At 47.8% G+C, this 21,632-nt stretch overlaps 1 protein-coding gene across 1 annotated transcript; it reads left to right on the top strand.

Moving 5' to 3' along the window:
- Positions 1-9,696: 9,696 nt before the first annotated feature.
- Positions 9,697-21,514, top strand: LOC118578003. The gene is made up of 8 exons (XM_036178617.1): positions 9,697-10,714; positions 12,991-13,196; positions 16,010-16,167; positions 17,989-18,225; positions 18,924-19,083; positions 19,274-19,388; positions 20,488-20,520; positions 21,462-21,514. Exons 1-8 carry the CDS (start codon positions 9,697-9,699, stop codon positions 21,512-21,514), a joined length of 1,980 nt encoding a protein of 659 aa, XP_036034510.1.
- The last annotated feature ends 118 nt before the right edge of the window (positions 21,515-21,632 follow it).

Here is a 21,632-nt window from a genome sequence, read left to right as displayed (position 1 = left end):
AAAGGCATGAGCTACCACACACTGCCAGACTTTACTTTCAAAATCTCACAGCCACCCCCAGCAACACACCTCCTCCAACAAGGCCACACCTCCTAATCCTTCCCAAACGTTCCACCAACTGGGGACCAAGCACTCTGATAAATGGACCTATAGGAGCCCTTCTATTCAAACCTATTCAAACCACTGCAGAAAAAACTGGATCAGCGGGTTGAAGATCCAGATTCTAGAGTGTCAACTGGAAACCCAGAAGGTGGAAGACTAATGTCCCTGACACTCAGATACTCTGCTGTTGGTGACCGAGAAGCTGTGGGGCCCAGAGTTCTGCCCTGCTGTACAGGAAAGGCTGACAACTAGGGGCCCCGGGGATACTCACTGGTTGGAACTGCAGTCCCCAGAGGTCCACTGATTGTGCTGATGGGAAACACCTCCTCAGCTCCGCCTGACTCCGCATCAGTATTGGCTCTGACTCTAAAAAGCCCCCCGAGGCCCACAGGGAGTGTGGACAACAGCGTGGGTAGAGTGCCCAGCAGGCAGAGAGGTGGTACTGGTGACGACAGTACCATGCTGTCTTGCAGTCTGTCCCTGTGTTCGGGCCAGAGCTCCTTCCTAACGCCCCCAAGACTATCCAGCAGCACAGGCATGGGCCGACACTGGCTGCTGCTGCTCCTGCTGCTCCTAAGTAGGGACAGAGCCTTCAACCTGCCCAGTAAGTACCCAACACCCTTTCTATTCTCCACAGCTGGCTTCTTTTCTGACTGGCTGAGAGAGGAAGAAAATGCTCAAAAATCCAGGTAATACTCCGGTCGCTAAGGGAAGCTCAGCCACTCCCTAACTAACCTCTTCAGCTGTCTACAGGGTATGGGGTAGTGGCACCAGGGAGTTTTAAAAACAGAATTACCTCTGCACCTCTAGCCTCTACCATGCATCCCTTCCAGAGCACTCACTGTCTTTGCCTGCCTGCCTGCTCCACCTCGTCTGTCTGCTCATCTGTCTTTCTGTCTATCCTTCCCATCTGTTCGGGCTTTCAGCAGGCCTCTGAGGGCTCAGGTGTTCCGACCTTGTGGCTTTGCCCTTCTCTAACAAGACCAGCGGTCTGATGCCTCCCAGTTTGAGAAAGGAAGGCATTCTGGGTCATGAGTTCCTAGGTCAGTATGAGGGAAGATTCACGCAAGACACTGTGTGTCAGCAGCTCCCCAGGTCTATGACTTTGACCAGGGATGGGAGACTCTTCGATAAAGCAAGGAAGAAGCACATTTTAGTAAGTGTGGCAGAAGCAGCAGCAGGGTAGGAGTGCAATGACTCCGGCAGCAGGTTCCACACAAGGCCTGCCTGCCTGTGCCAAGCACTGTGTGAGGCATCCGTCGTTGCCTTAAGATGCTCAGGGTCACAGGGAAGTAGGCACTATTAGCTTTGAGGTGCTAGAAACCGGGGCTCAGAGTCACGTGTTGATATCCAGGTCCTGGCATCCACACAGTAGGGATTGTCCCCAGGTCTGACTCCAGAGTCTAGGTCACACTCCATTGCTAAAGGCAGGGAATCTCAATGACCATGAAGATTTTCACCAAATTTGAAATTTCAGCCTATTTCCAACTAAAATCCCAATCAGGGCTTGTAGTCTAAAACTGACGCCTGTTTTTAAGGAAGGACAGAAGGAAGCTGACTTTGGTAGCATAGACCTGTAATCCCAGCACTTGGGGAGTGGAGGCAGGAGGATCAGAAACTCAAGGTCTGCCTAGGCTACAGTCTCAAAAGAATCCAAAAAGAAAAAAAAATAAAAATAAAAACATGAAAGAAAAAGGGCCAACAACATCCACGATAGTGTGTGTGTGTATGTGTGTGTGTGTGTGTGTGTGTGTAGCCTGAAGAGCTTGGCCCCTTGGAGAAAGCATGAAGTCAGGTCAAGTGTGGTGGTGCAGTCTTGTAACCCTAGCCCCAAGGAGGTGGGAGGACCAGGCATCAGACCGTAGAGAGAAGAGAGACGTGTAGGGGAGGTGGCAGGGTCCAAAGCCCTGGGCCCTCAGCCCACTGCAAGCCCAGACTCTTACCAAAGTGTCAGAGTCCCTGGAGGCAGAGTTACAGGGTACTGTCAGTCATGCAACATGGGCATTAGGAATGGAAGCTGGGTCCTCTGGAAGAGCAGCAAGTGCTTTTAACTGTGCGCTATGGCTCCAGCCCTCCCTCCCACCCCTCAAGTTTTTGAAGGACAGAATGGAAGACTAGGGGTAGAGGTGAGGGGAGACATAGCCTGCCAAACTGGCACTTCCTTTAAAGAGACAGTAGACTGATGTTGTGTTAGCGCAGTGATACAGAAGTCAACCAGAATGGCACCTCGGCGTGATAAATCAGTGGGGCAAAGATGGATTCTCGCAGAGGGACGGAGCAACTGGTTGACCACTTAGAAAAGTACAAAGTGAGATCAGGTGTGGTAGTACATGCCTAGGATCCCAGCCCTGGGGAAGTGGAGGATCTGGATTTCAAGGTTAGCCTCGACTACACTGTCTCAAACAATCCAAAAGAAAAAAGAAAATAAAGCATGCTGTCCAAGCTATTGGAGCTAGCCCTCCTTGTAAATAAAAGCACGCCTGGGCTTTTGTGCCTCCTCTGATCCTGAGCTCAAGCATCTCACTATACTGAGCGGGACATGCAGAACAGAGCAGGGGATGGGCTTCCACAGGGTCACACAAGAAATAGATACTAGAACCAGTCCCCATCCCAAGCCTCCCTTCTCTTTGCAAGCATTACAGGCAGCTGTTACCCTATTATGACCCCTCAGCTCTGTATAGGAGGAAGAAGTTAGCATATAGGAGGACAGACCAAGCAGGTGAGGGCGTCAGGCCAAGGCCAGGGCCTCTTCAGCATACTGATGGGAAGGAATGCTTCAGCCATGCTAGGTCACCTCCCGTCCTCTGAATCAGCCCTCTGCTAGGAATCTAGAGCAGGGCATCAGGTGAAGGCCTGTTTCTGCCCATTGCCCAGGGGAAAGAACAAGGTTTCCTGGGGACCCAGTTCAGTGTATGTGTGAGGGCTTTCCTCCCAGGGGACAGTGGCTAGCTCAGCCTTGGAAATCAAGTGATGTTTTTGTAAGGCTTCACTGTGCAGCTGAGAACACAGACTGAGGGGCTGGTGGGCTGGTGTCAAGTGCAGTATCACCATTTCCTTAAGGCGTGGCCTTTTACCTGTTTCAGCCTTAGTTTCCAGGATCTGGTATGTAGAAATAGAACAGCGTATCATTCTGCTCCAGACCAATGAGAGTGAAAGATGTCAAGAGCATCCATAATCACTAGTGCTTTCCAACAAGTTTATTATGTGTGTGTGTGTGTGTGTGTGTGTGTGTGTGTGTGTGTGTGTGTGAGAGAGAGAGAGAGAGAGAGAGAGAGAGAGAGAGAGAGAGAGAGAGAGAGAACATCATGGCTCAGTTATGGAAGTTTATCAGGTGATATGCTTTTTAAAAAATATTTTTATTACTATCATTATCATCCCCCACTGTGTGTGTGTGTGTGTGTGTGTGTGTGTGTGTGTGTGTGTGTGTGTGTGTGTGTGTTAGGGTGGGAGTGCACCATGGTGGCAAACCTCAGGAGTGAGTTCTCTTCGACTGGGATCCAGGAATTAAACTCAGGTAGCCAGCTCTATGTGGCAAGCACCTTTACCTGATAAACCATCTTACCAATGCTGCTTTGAAAAAAAAATTTAAGAAGTAAAATTGTTGGAGGTTTTGCTTTGTTTGTTTGAGACAGGGTCACTATGTACATCAGGCTTGCCTTGAACTCACAGAGATCTGCTTGCCTCTACCTCCCCATGCTGAGATTGAAAGATTATACCATGTTCTCAATGTAGGTTGTTGGGGGTTTGGTTGTTCTTTGTTTTTTGACACAAGGTCTTGCTACGTAGCCCTGGCTGGCCTCTAACTTGCTGCAAGGTACTTCTGCTTCCCAGGCGCTAGATTACAGGCATCTGCTACCACATCTGGCTTTTTGTGTATGTCAGCAGTTCTCAACTCATGAGTCGTGATCTCTTAGAGAACAACCCTTCACAGGGGCACCTAAGACCATCAGAAAACACTGATATTTACATTATGATTCATAACAGTACCAAGATTACAGTTATGAAGTAGAAATGAAAATAATTTTATGGTTGGGGTCACCACAACATAAGGACCTGTGTTAGAGGGTTGCAGCCTTAGGAAAGTCGAGAACCACTGGTGTATGGTACTAAGGATTGAAGCGAAGGCCTCAAGGTTGCAAAAAAACAAACAAGCAAACAAAAACAAAGCTTTCTACCATTGATTGAGCTGTGTCCCCAGCCTGCTTTCATTTTATTATGATGCAAAACACTTTTGTATCTTTATTTCGTTTATATCTCATTTTTGTTTTGAATTGTGTGGGGGTGGGTATTTTGTATGAATGTATGTCTGTGCACCACATGAGTGCCTGGTGCCCTTGGAGGCCAGGAGAGGACATCATCAGATCTTCTGGAACTAGAGCTCCAGACAGTTGTGAGCTACCACATGAGTGTTGAAAACCCAAATCCAAGTCCTCTGCAAGAACAGAAAGTGCTCTTCAGGGCTAAACTGTCTCCCCAGCCCTCATTTTACTTTAGTTTTCGATTTATTTATTTATTTAATGTGTATGAGTGTTTGCCTGAATGTATGTATGTATGTACACATGTGTGCCTGGTGCCCTGAGAATTCAGAAGAGGGTGTCAGAGGGTATCTAGAGTTATAGATGGCTGTGAACCACCATGTAGGTGCTTGGAACTGAATGTAGATGTTTTGGAAGAGTAACCAGTGTTCTTCACCACTAAGCCACTAGTGAAGTGTGATCCTAATTAAAGCCAGGAGTGAGATATTGGGGTAATAACCTGAAAAATCAGAGAAGCATAGCAGCACCCACTAGAGACTTCTTATCTCTATGAATCCTCAGACCAAATGGATGTGAGATCCTGTCTCCACCTCCCAATTGTGCTGGGATCCCGATTGTGAGCCTCCCAAGTGCTGGTCTTAAAGATGTGTGTAGCAGGAATCTTAAATGGTCTTATTAATAAAATCAAACCTGAGTCAGGTATTGGGGTGAATGCTGGAAGATCAGAGAAGTAGAACAAACCACAGCCTTCTCACCTTGCCCATTCTTCAGCTAATCCTGGTTCCTCAGACTGGATGCTTCTGAGTCCTCATCTGAATATAGCACGAATCTTAACAGTTCTTATTCATAAAATCAAACCTGAGGCCAGGTATTGGGGTGAATGCTGGAAGATCAGAGAAGCAGACCAAGCCACAGCTACCTCACCTTGCCAGTTCCTCAGCTGGTCCTGTTTCCTCAGACTGCAAGCTTCTGAGTCCTCATCTGAATGTGTCTCAGCTGAACTGCTGCTCAAAGCCTAAAGGCTTATCCAGCCAAATGCTGCTAGTTTCTGGTCCTCATGCCTTATATATCTTTCTGCCTTCTACAATCACTCCCTGGGATTAAAGGCGTGAGTCACCATGCTTGGCTGTATCCTTGTGGCCTTGAACTCACAGAGATCCAGACAAATTTCTGCCTCTGGAATGCTAGGATTAAAGGCATGAGTGCCACCATTTTCTAGCCTTTGTATCTAGTGGCTGTCTGTTCTCTGACCCTAGATAAATTTATTAGGGTGCACGATATTTGGGGGAACATAATACCACCACAGATGTGTACCATTACAGTCTGGCGTCTATGATTAACTAGTGGCTAGCTCCACCCTCTGATCTCAAGGTAGGCTTTATTTGTCAGAACACAAGAAATCACACAACACACTAGTTCAACTAAGTTCAAACAAGGCATCAGGAAAACAAAGAATGAAAGCCAGTCTTGGGCACTCAGGAGGTAGATGCAGGATGATCAGAAGTTCAAGGTCATCCTTAGCTATGTAGTCTGGCCAGCCTGAAATACATAAGAGCAAAAGAAGGAGTTGAGTGGGACCATTGAGAATTTAAGGCCACCCTGAGCTCACAGTGAGTTCAAGGCTGGCCTTGAATACAAAATATGAGGCTAAAGAGACGGCTCAGCAGCTTAGAGCACTGGCTGCTCTTGTAAAGGACCTGAGTTTGATTCCCAGCACCCACTTGGTGGTTCACAAACAATTCAATTCAGGTGATCCAACACCCTTTTCTGGTCTCCATGGGCACCAGACATGTATACAGTGCATACAAGCAAAACATCTATACACATGAAACAAACAAACAAAAATCCAAAAACAAACAAACAAAAAACCACAGCAGGGCTGGAGAATGAGGCTGGAGAGATAGCTCAGTGGTTAAGAGCATGGGGGCTGCTCGTATCTCTAGTCTCAGGGGAGCTGACACCCTCTTTTGATCTCCAAGGGCACCAGGCACACATGTGTTGCACAAACACATAAGCAGGTAAAACACACTTATACATGAAGTAAGGAAATAAATCCAGCTCAAAATAGCACAGAGGGCTGGAGAGACAGCTCAGTCATGGAGCACTGTTGCTCTCGGAGAAGACCTGGATTTGGTTCCCAGCACTCACATGGTGGCTCACAACTGTTTGTATCTCCAGTTCCAGGGCTTCCAATGCCCCTTTCTCGTTTCTGAGAAACCTGTATGTATATGGTGCATATACATATAGGAAGACACTAATACACACACACAAAAAGTCAGGTGTGGTAGCACACACCTTTCATTCCAGCACTCAGGAGGCAGAGGTGGGTGGATTTCTATGAGTTTGAGGCTCAGCCTGGTCTATATAGAGAGTTTGAAGCCAGCCAGGGCTGTAGTGGGTAGTCTTGGCCTGGAAGTTCCAACCCCCATAGAGGCTTCAGTAATGGTCATGCCTATAAGGCAGGGCTGATGGAGGAATCTGAAGACCCAGGATCGAGAGGAGAGGTCTCTCTTGGTTCTGGGACCCTGGACGCTGGAGGTAGACCAAGCAGAGTTCTCCAGAGAGAACTACCTTTGCCAGACCCTACAACCTATCCCTTATTTGTAAGCTACCCCACAAAATAAACCTCCCTTTTAACTATGTGGAGTGGCCTTAATAATTTCACCAATACAGGGCTACATAGAGAGACCTGTTTTAAATGATAAATAAATAACTAAATACAAAGTAGGAGTTGGCTGGGGAGATGGTCCAGTGGATAAAATCATTGCTGCCTAGCCTGATAACCTGAGTTCAAACCCAAGAGCCCACGTACATATGTTAGGAGAGAGGACCAGCTCCTGGAAGGTGTCCTTCTGACTTCCACATGCTCACTCCAGCACGCATGTACAGGGACACCCACCCACACACACACACATGAGTAAGTTTAAAAAAATAATTAAAATAAGAAAATAAAGCTGGGGTTGGGGATTTAGCTCAGTGGTAGAGTGCTTGCCTAGTAAGCACAAGGCCCTGGGTTCAATCCTCAGCTAAAAAAAAAAAAAAAGAGAGAGAGAGAGAGAGAGAGAGAGAGAGAGAGAGAGAAGAAAATAAAGCAAGATGTGTGATTGGCACCCACTGGTAATCTTAGGACTTGGAAGGTGGAGGCTGGCGGAACAAAAGTTCAAGGTCACCCTTGGTTATGTAGGGAAAGTTGGAAGTGAATTCAAGCTATAAGAACAACAACCAGGGGGTGGAGAGGTGGCTCAGTGGTTAAGAGCACTGGCTGCTCTTCGAGAGGTCCTGAGTTCAATTCCCAGCAACCACATGGTGGCTCACAACCACCTGTAATGAGATGCAGTGACCTCTTCTGGCCTGCAGTCATGCATGCTGTATACATAATAAATAAATCTTTTTAAAAAATGCCTTTAAAAAAAGAACAAGAGGTTGGAGATGTAGCTCAGTGGTAGAGCACTTGCCTGGCAAGCGTAAGGTCCTGGGTTCGATCCTCAGCTGGTCTAGGGAATGAGTGTTCAGGAGGCAGTTAGGAGAGCAGCAGCAGACAACTCTCCAGCCAGCACCTGAAATCCATCAGGGGTAGAGCTGGCACATGGCGAGGGTGAGCCTGGTATGTGGACAAGCTGTGCTGCTGCCATTATTATTAGATCTCCTCCGCAGGGGACTAGGAGCCCCAGCATCGGAGAAGGGGAAGGAATGGTGGGTGGGTGACTTTATTGCTGTTGTCATTTTTACAGGCAGAGCTTCAGTCTGGGTGCTTGCCTCAGCCTCATCTTCCACAAGTGATCCTGTGCTTAATGGAAAACTGTCCTGCCCATCTACAAGTTCAAGTCTGCCTCACAATACCAAAGGCCCAAACTCCGAAGAAAAACCCAACAGTTCATCAGTGACCAAAACATCCACATCTAAGTCCCAAGATCAGATGACATCATCTACTCTTCCAGCAATGCCCCAGAGCAGAAGCACAACAGGGCCCACAGAGCAGATGACCTCAACTGTACACACACCTGTCATGACAATCACTAATAACATGCCACTGCCAGGTTCCACGGTGACCTCTACAGTAAAGGAATCAATAGGAACACCCAAAACCATAGTTTTATTCAGCTTGGCCACTTCAGCTGAGACCCCACAACTGAGTCAAACTCCACCCTCATCAACACTGGACACAGTCAGTGACACAAGCAAACCTTTACCTGTGATAACTTTGACAGTTACAATCACCTCTTCACCAACCACAGACACCACCCCGAGGACCACTGTTCTAGGCACAGCAACAACTGAGGCTCAGGAAAAGAACACTGCAACTGTACCCCAATCTCCGGCAACAACCCCCCCAACCAGCAAGCCACCAGACACACACCACAGCACAGTCACACAGACACCTTCCCAGGCAGCACAGACTGCTTCAGATGTTAGCATGACTCCAGAGACAACTACATCACCACCAAAGTCCACCAACACTGGAATGGGATCATCAGTGTCCCCGAGCCCCAGGGACACAGATAGGACCATGACCACACCTTCAATGGCATTAAGCACACCAGAGGATGCTATCCCATCATCTGGAACTGGGACACCCACTGTTCCTGAGAAGTCAGCTTTAACTCCACCCTCATCAACACTGGACACAGTCAGTAACACAAGCAAACCTTTACTTGTGACAACTTTGACAGTTACAATCACCTCTTCACCAACCACAGACACCACCCCGAGGACCACTGTTCTAGGCACAGCAACAACTGAGGCTCAGGAAAAGAACACTGCAACTGTACCCCAATCTCCGGCAACAACCCCCCCAACCAGCAAGCCACCAGACACACACCACAGCACAGTCACACAGACACCTTCCCAGGCAGCACAGACTGCCTCTGATGTTAGCATGACTCCAGAGACAACTACATCACCACCAAAGTCCACGAGCACTGGAATGGGATCATCAGTGTCCCCGAGCCCCAGGGACACAGATAGGACCATGACCACACCTTCAATGGCATTTAGCACACCAGAGGATGCTATCCCATCATCTGGAACTGGGACACTCACTGTTCCTGAGAAGTCAGCTTTAACTCCACCCTCATCAACATTGGACACAGTCAGTGACACAAGCAAACCTTTACCTGTGACAACTTTGACAGTTACAATCACCTCTTCACCAACCACAGACACCACCCCAAGGACCACTGTTCTAGGCACAGCAACAACTGAGGCTCAGGAAAAGAACACTGCAACTGTACCCCAATCTCCGGCAACAACCCCCCCAACCAGCAAGCCACCAGACACACACCACAGCACAGTCACACAGACACCTTCCCAGGCAGCACAGACTGCTTCAGATGTTAGCATGACTCCAGAGACAACTACATCACCTCCAAAGTCCACCAACACTGGAATGGGATCATCAGTGTCCCCGAGCCCCAGGGACACAGATAGGACCATGACCACACCTTCAATGGCATTTAGCACACCAGAGGATGCTATCCCATCATCTGGAACTGGGACACCCACTGTTCCTGAGAAGTCAGCTTTAACTCCACCCTCATCAACACTGGACACAGTCAGTGACACAAGCAAACCTTTACCTGTGACAACTTTGACAGTTACAATCACCTCTTCACCAACCACAGACACCACCCCAAGGACCACTGTTCTAGGCACAGCAACAACTGAGGCTCAGGAAAAGAACACTGCAACTGTACCCCAATCTCCGGCAACAATCCCCCCAACCAGCAAGCCACCAGACACACACCACAGCACAGTCACACAGACACCTTCCCAGGCAGCACAGACTGCTTCAGATGTTAGCATGACTCCAGAGACAACTACATCACCACCAAAGTCCACCAACACTGGAATGGGATCATCAGTGTCCCCGAGCCCCAGGGACACAGATAGGACCATGACCACACCTTCAATGGCATTTAGCACACCAGAGGATGCTATCCCATCATCTGGAACTGGGACACCCACTGTTCCTGAGAAGTCAGCTTTAACTCCACCCTCATCAACACTGGACACAGTCAGTGACACAAGCAAACCTTTACTTGTGACAACTTTGACAGTTACAATCACCTCTTCACCAACCACAGACACCACCCCGAGGACCACTGTTCTAGGCACAGCAACATCTGAGGCTCAGGAAAAGAACACTGCAACTGTACCCCCATCCCCGGCAACAACCCCCACAACCACAGCTATTGTCCTTAGGTCCTCAGAGACAACCAAGTCCTCCACTATGATTGGGACCAATCCAGCACCCCTGAACTCCAGCCAGAGTCTGGATGGTGGTGCCTGTGCTTTGGATGAGTACCCACACAGCACCAGAGGTTGTATGTGCAATGATAGTCACTACTCCCACTTGGGTAAGTCTGAATAGTCACTCCAGGAAGTCTACAGCTGCTGCTGCTGTTGCTGCAGCTCCTGCTGTTGCTTCCTCTTCTTCTTCCTCTTCCGCTTCTTCTTCACTTCCTCCTTTATTTTAATTTTATGTGCATGGATGTAAATATGTAAATAACATGAATGACACATGTGAACAAACCAGATAAATGGTGGCAGGGGCTAGAAGGCCCAGAGGAACCCTGACCAAAGGATATGGTAAGACATAAGTATGGAAATGAGTGGGTCCAGAGGTGGCTGAGCAGATGAGAGGATCCATCCGGTCCCAGCTCCAGCCCCAGCCCCAGTCCAGCGCCCAGGACTTAACTGTTATCCAGATACTGATGGGGATTACATGCGTGTATGGTATGCTCGACTTTGTACACGTACACGTACACGTACACGTACACACACACACACACACACACACACACACACACACCAGAGTCTAGCTTCCAGCTTGGAATTAGAGAAAAATTGGAGAATAAACAAATTAACCCCTCAAAACCCCAATCTTGCCAGATAAATTGCCAGAGACACCTTCACCAAAGTAAATCTATTTCATTGAGGCCAAGGCCAGGCTTCCTTGGTTCTCTGGGGACTTAAAGTTGAAGGGTGTGGCAGGAACAAGGAGCCACCTCCTTTTCTTCTGACCTCCTGGCTCTGCCTCTGGACTTCTTCTGGTCCTCTGTCCACTGGCCCAACTCTCAGCCTACCTGGCCCCGAGATAGCAACCTCATCTTCCAAACTTGGTTGTGGAGTCAAGGTCTCTTGGTCCAGAACGCTCTGGTCACTGAAGATGAGCTTCAGCTCCTGATCTTCCTGCCTCTGCCTCCTAAATTCTGGGATGACAGGCATCTGGCATCATGCCCTGTCTATGTGGCACGGAGGATCAAATTATGGCAGGCAGGCTCTCTGCCAATCAAGCTACATTCCCAGCCCCACACTAGCTCTGAGACCCAGGTAGTAATTCTTGGAGAAGAGACTCTACGGTCCTGTGAGGGCCAGGAATCAGGATCCCATAACACAAGGGATGGCCCTTGGGATCCACTTGGGTGAGAATCTGTATTTAAATTCATTTATTTATTTATTTAGTTAGTTAGCTGTGCTTTATTATTATTATTATTATTATTATTATTATTATTTTTGTGTTTTAATTTTACACATCAGCCATTAGTTGTGTTTTGAGACAGGGTTTTTCTGTGTATCTCTGGCTGTCCTGGGACTCACTCTGTAGACCAGGCTGGCCTCAAACTCACAGAAATCCTCCTGCCTCTGTCTCCTGAGAGCTGGGATAAAAGACATGCGCTACCGGCGCTCAGAGCAGAAAACTTATAGCCCAGCTTTGATTAAAGATGACTTCCTTGGCTGGGCGGTGATGGCGCATGCCTGTAATCCCAGCACTCAGAAGGCAGAGGCAGATGGATCTCTGTGAGTTCGAGGCCAGCCTGGTCTACAAAGCAAATTCCAGGACAGCCTCCAAAGCTACAGAGAAACCCTGTCTCGAAAAACCAAAAAAAAAAAAAAAAAAAAAAAAAAAATGACTTCCTTGTTCCCTCAAGAAGTTCACCTTTCTAAAAGACATGAAGAAATAGTATCACAAAGATTAATGTTACTTTAGAAAATGAAGAACAATTTTGGAGATCACAACACAGAAAGGGCATGTCTTCTCCAAGCCACTGAAATTGCTTCAAAAAGGAACCTCAGTCTCTTGCAGGACATAGAAGCTGCAGAGAAGTTTTTACAGGCCAGGCGTAAGCCATGCCCACAACCTGCAGACCAGGCTGGCCTGGAACTCACAGAGATTCGCCTGGCTCTGCCTCCCGAGTGCTGGGATTAAAGGCGTGCGCCACCACCGCCTGGCGATATGTTTACAATTTTAACAACTATTGTGTGTGCATGGTGTGTGTGTGCGCGCGCATGTGTGTGTGTGTGTGTGTGTGTGTGTGTGTGTGTGCGTGTGTGTGTGTGTGTGTGTGTCTTAGGGGGCACACATACCATGGTGTACATGTGGAGGTCAGAGGACAACTTTGTGAAGTCAGTTCTTTCCTCCCACCTTTATAGAGGATCTGGGAATTGAATTCAGGTCTCCGCGGCAATGCTTTGCCTACTGAGCCATTTTGCTGCCTGTGTTTAAGGGAGTCTTTATGAGTTGGACCAATATCCTCTCTCATCTTCACCCACGTGAGAAATAGTATTCCTTCTCATGGCATCATCCCAAGATCCTCAGGAGACCCCGCCCCTGGCTCTTGTTCCCCTGCAGAACTATCCAGGGATGTAGCGACCTTGCGCTGCAGACCACAGGACATTGAGGTGGCTCTGAAGAGCTGCTTCCTGAAGACTCACCACTGGGTCCTGAAGGACGATGCCTTCTCCAGGTGTTTCAGTATCAATACCATCGAACAGGGTCGCCGGGTCCAGGTCTTTCAGTTGGAGAAGAAGGAAGGGGCTTGTGGACTCCACATCTCTGTAAGCTGACCCACAAGGGAAAGGGGAAAGCTGTGGGGGCGGGACTGGGAAGCTATGGGGTGGGGCTAAGAAGCTTGGGGGCGGGGCTAGAACAGAAGAGGTTGGGTCACTCTTGACTTGGGTGGACTCAGATCACAAGTCTTGTTGAAGAAAATGGCCAAGCTGTCCCCAGAATGGGAATGCCTTTACACGTGCTGTGTTTGCTGGATTAGGGTATTGGTTCCCAAACTGTTAGCCATGAACCACTTTAAAATAATAACGACAAACAGTTCTTTATTGATTTCTGGCCAAATACCTTGTCTATCAATTCATTTTTAATGGTCCTAATCTTGAGAGGTTCTCATCAAGATGAGTAACCCATGACTCATAGAAGTTAAGGGATTTTCTCAAATTGCAGTATGAACTTGAGGTAATCCTCCTGCCTCATCCTCTTGAATCCTGGGACTGCATGCTTGTACCAGCATACAGAGACTAGTTTTATAAGCAAAACATAACTCACATAAATAATAGAATGCCCTCAAAGAACACCAGTGTGCCGAAAGCAACCCCAGACCTCTTGGTCAGAACTCATCTCTTCTCTCGCTCTCTTTCTTTCCAGTCTTAGGGAGGTTTAATGTGCTAGGCAAACACTCTAAAACGGAGATACATTCCCAGCCCTAGAACCTGGAATTCTTTTCCAAAATTTATTTATTTATTTAGAGACAGTCTCACTATGTAGCCTTAGCTGGCATGGAACTCACTATGTAGATCAGGCTGGCTGAAACTCACAGAGATCCACCTACCTCTGCCTCCCAGTGCTGGAACTAAGGGTGTGTGCCACCACATCCTGTCCAGACTTAGAACATTTTTTTTTTTTTTTTTGGCCCAGGGTATCCTGGAACTCTCTATGTAGACCAGGTTGGCCTCTGGCTCCCCAGTGGTGGGGTTTAAGACATATATCATTACACCCAACTCTATCTAAGGAATCTAAGGAAAGGGAATTCTAAGGACGACTTAGAATTCTTCCTTTCTTCCTTTTGGTTTTTCAAGACAGTGTTTCATTGTGTAGCCTTGGCTGTCCTGGAACTAGCTCTGTAGACTAGGCTGGCCTTGACCTCACAGAGATCCACCTGCTTCTGCCTCCAGAGTGCTGTAATTAAAGGTGTGAGCCACCACCAGCCAGCCAGACTTAGAATTCTTTTTTTTTTTTTAATAATTTATTTTATGTGCATTAGTGTTTTCCTGTCTGTATATCTGTGTGAGAGTGTCAAGTCTCCTGGAACTGGAGTTACAGACAGTGTGAGCTGTCATGTGGATGCTGGGAATTGAACCCAGGCCCTCTAGAAGAGCAATCAGTGCTCTTAACTGCTGAGCCATCTCTCCAGTCCCCAGACTTAGAAATATCTATCTATCTATCTATCTATCTATCTATCTATCTATCTATTTATTTATTATGTATACAATGTTCTGTTTGCATGTATTTCTGCAGGCCACAAGAGGGAGCCAGATCTCATTACAGATGGTTGTGAGCCACCATGTGGGTCCTGGGAATTGAACTCAGGACCTCTGGAAGAACAGCCAGAGTTCTTAACCTCTGAGCCATCTCTCCAGCCCAAGACTTAGAATTCTTTTTTTTTTTCTTTTTTTTTTTTTTTTAAAGATGTATTTAGTTATTATGTATACAGAAGAGGGCACCAGATCTCATTACAGATGGTTGTGAGCCCCATGTGGTTGCTGGGAATTGAGCTCAGGACCTCTGGAAGAGCAGTCGGTGCTTTTAACCTCTGAGCCATCTCTCCAGCCCCAGACTTAGAATTCTTAACAGCTCACTGGTCCTACCTCTTTGCCAAGAGATTCCAAAATACAAATTGTCCCCTATAAGCGCAGATTCAGAAAGCTGAGGCAAGAGGATTGTAAGTCTCAGGACAGCCTGGGCTATGGAGCAAATGCTCTCCTTGGGCTGGAGAGATGGCTCAGCAGTTAAGAGTCCACACTGCAGAGAACTTAAGTTCTTCCAACACCAGCACCAGCAGCTCACAATTGTTTAAAATCCAGCTCCAGAGGATGTTGCCCTCTACTGTCCTCTTCAGGAACCTGCATTGTCAAGCACACACTGGTAGAGAGTTACACACGTGTGCATGGTTTTTAAAATAAAATAAGCCTTTAAAATGCTCTCTCAAAACAACAACCACACTACCACACCAAAAAGAAAAACAGCCCAGATGTGGTGGTGCTTGCAGATAAGCTCAGCACTTGGGAAGCAGAGGCAAAACAGGGTTCAAGGCCATCCTTGGTTACATAGTTGGAGACTAGTTTGGGCTACATGGTGCCCTGTTTGAAAATAAAGTAAAATAAAATAACTATAAACATTTAAGAACCATGGAGTAAGAACCCCTTGGTTCAGTCCCCAGCACTGTATAAATTGGGCACTGTGACACAAACTGTTAACCTTGGCACCTGGGAGGTGGAACCAGGCAGGTCAGGGGTTCAAGACTATCCTCAGCTACATAGTCACAAAGACCAGGCTGGTCTACATGAGGCCCCATCTCAAGAAAAGAATCTTAGAACCACAGCATGGGGGTTGAAGTGATGGACCCTAGAGTCAGTCTGTCAGTCACTTGCTTCGGACATCCTTTAACGTCTCTGAGCCTTGTTTTACTCCTTATAAGTGGGGCCCATAAGGGAGAGCTGTGTTCGAGCCACAGTACAAAGCTCAAAGAACTTCTCCTAACTGCTTTTATTCAAATAAACACCTTGTTGCCAGAGTGGATGGAAGAAGGTGTTTACCCCAGGGACTTGTGGGTAATGTCTGCTCACCTACCTCTCTTTTCTAGACCAACGTCAGCCATGCCCTGCACTCTCTGGACGTGCACCTTGAACAGGCTCTCCCTGGCTCTCCCAGCACTGGCTTCAGAGTGCTCCACTTCAGCTGCGCCTACCCCCTGGTGGTGAACGTCAGCAAGCCTGTCTCCTACCAGGAGACCTCCATTCCGTGAGTTAGGTCCAGTTAGCTGTCTCTGCAGCTAGGCCCTAGGCCACCCTGAGTTCTCATTGCTACCTGTAATCTAGCCCAAGACTCAGCACTCTCGAGAAATCGGCCCTCAAGCTCGCCAACCAAATGTAAGCACCTCTTACACAGAGGGAGAAACAAGATACTTCTGGGAAGAGATGCATTATGGGTTGCTTATGTAACCGGCCATGGAGTCAGATAGCTGCTGAGGTCTGGGGACCTATGATGCAGGAAAAAGACTCATACACACAAATAAAAACAATCCAAAATTGAATTTAAAAATAAACAATCTGGCGTGGTAGCACACTTCTTTAATCCCGGCACTCAGGAGGCAGAGGAAGGTACCTCTCTGTGAGTTCGAGGTCAGCCTGGTCTACAGAGTAAGTAGGGACTTTTATGTGGTCCATGAGGAAGGTTAAGGCTTGCTCCTCCCTGGCCATCTTTTCTTTCTTTTATACTTATTGGTCATGCGTGTGGGTCACATGCACGAGTCTGGTCTCTATTTTCATCTCATCAGGCATGGCAGCAGCAAGAGCCTTTTACCCACTGAGCCATATTGCTGACTCATTTCTTCCTTTTCTCTTTGTTAGTACATGTTTGTGCAGTGTGTGCTAGCTCATGCACATGTGTGTCCGTGTGTATGTGGGTGTGTATGTAGGCCAGGGGACAATCTCTGGTATTCCTTAATCATGCTCCACCCATTTGTTTATCTATTTATTTATCTTTTGTTTTTCGAGATAGGGTCTCTCTACACAGCTCTAGCTGTCCTGGAACTCACTATGTAGACCAAGCTGGCCTCGAACTCACAGAGAGGTACCTTCCTCTGCCTCCTGAGTGCCAGGATTAAAGAAGTGTGCTACCACACCAGATTGTTTATTTTTAAATTCAATTTTGGATTGTTTTTATTTGTGTGTATGAGTCTTTTTTCTGCATGCATGTCTGTGCACCGAGTGTATGTCTGGTGCCCACAGAGGACAAAAGAGGGTGATGGATTCCCTGCAACTGGAGTTGCAAACCATTATGAGATACCATGTGGGTGCTGGGAATCAAGCTTGGGTCCTCTGGGAGAGCATCCAATGCTCTTAACCTCAGAACCATCTCTCTAGCCCCTATTTGTTTATTTAATTGGAACATTTTATAGGTTTATATCGGACTATAAAATAAGGCTTTGCATGGAAATAGATTCTTGGGGCAATACCTTTGGCCCTGTTCTAACCTGTTTCCCAAGCCACCAGACTTGAATATGTCAGAAGTTCAAGGAGATGCTGAAACAGGTCTGCCTTACTGCTCAAATTCCTCTGTACACACCTTGCTCCTTCTGAGAGCTCCTGCTGGACCTCTATCCCAGCGTGCAGAGAGCAAAAGCTTCTCCTGATTGTGGCGGACACTCTGAAGTGTTCGCCAAGACCCTAACTCTCCTCTCTGCCAGGAGTTAAAAGACTATTCTGAGAAAGAACATAGGTGACCCCCAAATACTACCTCACCATAAAGTCCCACCCTACAACAGATGGTGACCGTGTGGAAGCTGTATCACAGTCTTCTCCCTTATTCTTTGAGGCAGAATCTCCCATTGGCCTCAAACTCACCAAAAAGGGCTAGCCTGGTCAACCAACACGCCCTGTGGGTCTGCCTGTCTCTCCAGTTGTAAGATCACAAGCACGCCATTGTGCCTGGGCTTATAGGGCTATGGTTATAGGGCTCGATCTCAAGTCCTCATGCTGTGTATAGTAAAGTACCTTACCCACTCCCTTCCCTCCGTGGTTTCCTGATGAGGGGCTCACTCTTGTTCCTCTCTGGCTATAGCACCATCCACATCCCCAGTACGGGAGAGACCGTCATCACCCTGAGCATCTTCACAGACTCTCATCTCTCCACTCCACTCAAGAACAGTACAGCTCCTGTGGGCATGCCCCTCTATGTGGTCCTCAAGTCCACCAGCAGTGATCCTGGCCGATTTGCCCTGGTGGCTAATGAGGTTTTTGCCAGTACCGATCTCTCCAACACAGTGACTAAGGCCACCTATCATTTTGTGAAGGGAAGGTAAGGACCAATCAGGCCCCAGCTCTTGGACTGTGACTCTTGCAGGTACTTTTTTTTTTCCCCATCAGCATAGACTGACTGACTCTCTCTCTCTCTCTCTCTCTCTCTCTCTCTCTCTCTCTCTCTCTCTCTCTCCTGTATTGCTAGCAAACAAAATGGGGGAGGAAGGAAGGGATCAGTGAATGTTTGTTGAGTGAATGCATTCAGCCCCATTTTACAGATGAGTAAACTGAGGCTCAGGAAAATTAAAACCTGCTCAAGATCTCACAGCTAATAGATGACATTCATTTCTTCTATTCTTTCCCTCAAACGGTTATTGAGGTCTTATGATGAAATTTAAAAAAGTAACTTTAACATGTCAGAGTGACATATGCGACGCTGTATATTGAAGTACATTACATGTAATAGCTAACAACAGCTAATAATTTAGTTATTTATAAATAATAGTATTTATTTCATACCAGGTGTAGTTTGAGTCACACCACACATCAGTTAATTTAAATCTTATAGCACACTATGACATAGTTGTATTTTGATTCCCATCTTACACAAGGAGAAACTGAGGCTCAGTTAAGTGCTTGGGAGCTGTCAAGTGTTGAGCACTCTAGGAGAAGAGCAGATTTTGTTCATATCAAGTATGGTGGTCTATGCCCCAAATCCAAGTACTTTGTGATGCATGTGAGGCCTTCTTCCTGCAGCTGTCCAGTCCAGGGCCGGCTGCTCCAGGACTTGAGCAATGGGGCCTCCAGACAAGTGATACTGGCCTTCACTCTGTCACGATTCTTGAATAGTGACACACTCTACCTGCATGCCCAAGTGACCCTCTGTGACAAGCAAGCGCCCCGCCCATGCCAACCGGTGAGTGGGGCTCCTGAAGCCCAGCCATGCAGCTGGGACTGGACCAAGGGCGGGATGACTGTGTGTTGGTCTGGTTCTCCAGGGACTGGGCTTGAGGGGGAGATTTAAAGGTGGACATTTGAAGCCTTAGATCTTGTAGATGGAAATGGGTGGGCTTATGTGGGGTCCCCACCTGTCTTGTCCCTCACAGTCTTGCAGTGGGAAGAATCCCCGGAGGAGAAATTCACCCTGGGCCTCTCCGGCTAAGACCCGTCTGGAAGATGGTGATAGCAAGTGGATCGTATTTGGACCTCTCCAAATAAGCGGTACATGGACAGATGAATTGTGGGGCTTCCCCAGCTCCTCTGCCGAGACCCTCCCAAGCTCTTGTTCTGGAACCCTGAGCTTTCACCGAGTCCCCCCCTTGATGTCTTCACCCTAAGCCCAGTCTCCTCCCTGAGCCCACGTTCTCCTCTGCTGGAGGCAAGTCCTTGTGACCACCCCGGCCTGGTTGCGCTCATCTTAGTTTCTTTGCCTGTTACTGGGGAAAACACACATGCAGAAGCAACTTCAGGTTTACTGTGGCTCACGCTTCAAGGACACAGTCCATTATGTCAGGGAGTCGTGGTGGCAAGGGCTCGCTGGCTTTGGTCACATGACATCTGTAGCCAGGCATCAGAGAGCCATGAACACATGCCCCAAAGCTTACGGTCTGCATCTTCTACAGCTCAGGATCCCCTGCCCAGAGAATGGGTGGCTTCACTACAATTAAGATGGGTCTTCCCACACCAACTAATGTAATCGAGGTACTCCCACACAGGCATACCCAGAGATCCATCTTCCAGGTGACTAGATTCTGCCGGGTGACGCTAACCAATCATGCCACTCATTTAAGTCTGAGCCGCATCTCTCTAAAGAAATTTAAAATTTGATGTGTGTGAGTGTTTGGTCTGTAGGTGTGTCTGCGTACCACAGGTGTGCCTGGTGTCGTCCTGAGGCCAGAAAAGGGCATTCGATCCCCTGGAGCCACAGATAGTTTGTGAGCCACTATGTAGGCACTGGGAATCGAACCTGCCTCCTCTGAGAGAGCATTCAGTGCTCTCGACCTGCCGAACCATCGCTCCAGCCCCTCAGGCACTCTATCTCCTTTCCTGTCACATCAACTCAGTCTTCTCAGGCTGTCTTTCCTGCCATCCTCTATCGGGCCATTATTCCCGGCCCGAACACTCTCTCCTCTCTATTCTGTAGAGTCCTCTCACCCCCATGCTTCAGGTGAGTCCAGAAGTATCATCTCCCCCTTCCCAGTCCCAGCATCCAAAATCAGCCAGCCTCCTTTGTCCAGTGCCGATGGAAGGGTGGGTGAGTGCTGGCCATGTCTGGTTCGAGGGGCACGTGGGACTCATCTCTGTTTTTATGTGTTTGCAGCACCCAGAGCCTCCAGCAGCAGGAGCAGAGCAGGTTAGTACAGGGGATTGCCGTAGAGAAGTAAGTTCTCATGTTACACACTTGGGCGCGGATTTTAGATACTGCTTCTTCTCAGAGCTGTGTGACCAAGAAGTCAACCAATCTCTCTGAGTCTCAGCGGTAATATACGGCAGAGTTACTGTGGGGCTGCTGCCTTATCCAGCCTCAAAAATCTGAAACTACCCAGAAATGACTCAGAGTAAGGCTTGAAGGTTTAAAATGCACCGGGCACAGTGGAGCATGCCTGAGCCCGGAAGTTTAGAGCCAGCCTGCGCAAGATAGTGAGATCCTACCCAACACAAAAGCCAGGTGTGGTGGCTTACCCTGTAATCCCAGCACTCAGGAGGTGCAAGCAGGAGAATTAGGTGTTCAGAGCCATCCTTGGCTACAGAGCAAGTTTGAAGCCAGCCTGGACTACATGTCTCAAAGAAAAAAGAAAAAACCGTGGTGTCCTCAGTAACACTCCCAACTGAGGTGGCTTCAGTGAGTAAAGGCGCTTGCTGTTAAGCTTGAGGACATGAGGAGTTTCTGCCCTGGTACCCATATAAGGAAGGAGAGAATCCAGGAAAGTTATCTCTGACCTCCACATGGACACCAGGACATGCACACACAAAATAAATCATATAAATAAATGTAACAAAAAGACATTTAAAAAGTCTCATAGACTTTGAAAGCTCCTCAAATCCCATTTTTAAATATTTATTTCAAATTACGTGTATATGTGTGTGTGTGCTATGCACATGCGTGCTGGCACCTGTGGAGGCCAGACGTGTCAGACTGTCCTAGAACTGAAGTTAGATTCTTGTGAGCTTTCCGACATGGGAGCTAGGAACCACGCTGAGGTCCTCTGCAGGAGCAACATGTGCTCTTAACTGCTGAGCCATCTCTCCAGGCCCCTGAATCTTGTTTTGTAATCATTGCTTTCTTTCCTGCAGGAGCCTGGATGTCCGTCTTGCTCTTGATGCTGATAGGCCGGATGCTGGACTAAAACCTGGTCCAGCCTCCCCACCCCAACACTACTGCTTAGAGTTTAGTTTATTTGCCTGAGCCGAGGGTGGAGCAGAGGAAGAGTTGAGGAGAGGCAAGTAGCGTGGCCTCTGTTAGGT

The sequence above is a fragment of the Onychomys torridus genome, chromosome 2 (assembly GCF_903995425.1).
Source record: "Onychomys torridus chromosome 2, mOncTor1.1, whole genome shotgun sequence".
Lineage (NCBI taxonomy): Eukaryota > Metazoa > Chordata > Mammalia > Rodentia > Cricetidae > Onychomys > Onychomys torridus.
The sequence above is the reverse complement of the archived record's forward strand: the minus strand, read 5'-3'. Positions and strand labels throughout refer to the sequence as shown.

Bases quoted from the DNA above. Each gene is read 5' to 3' on its own strand.
- LOC118578003 (XM_036178617.1), top strand. From the start codon at position 9,697: ATGACTCCAGAGACAACTACATCACCTCCAAAGTCCACCAACACTGGA. The intron at 13,197-16,009 runs GTAAGCTGACCC...TCTCTTTTCTAG, and splicing joins CTTGTGGACTCCACATCTCT to ACCAACGTCAGCCATGCCCT. The intron at 20,521-21,461 runs GTTAGTACAGGG...TCTTTCCTGCAG, and splicing joins CAGCAGCAGGAGCAGAGCAG to GAGCCTGGATGTCCGTCTTG.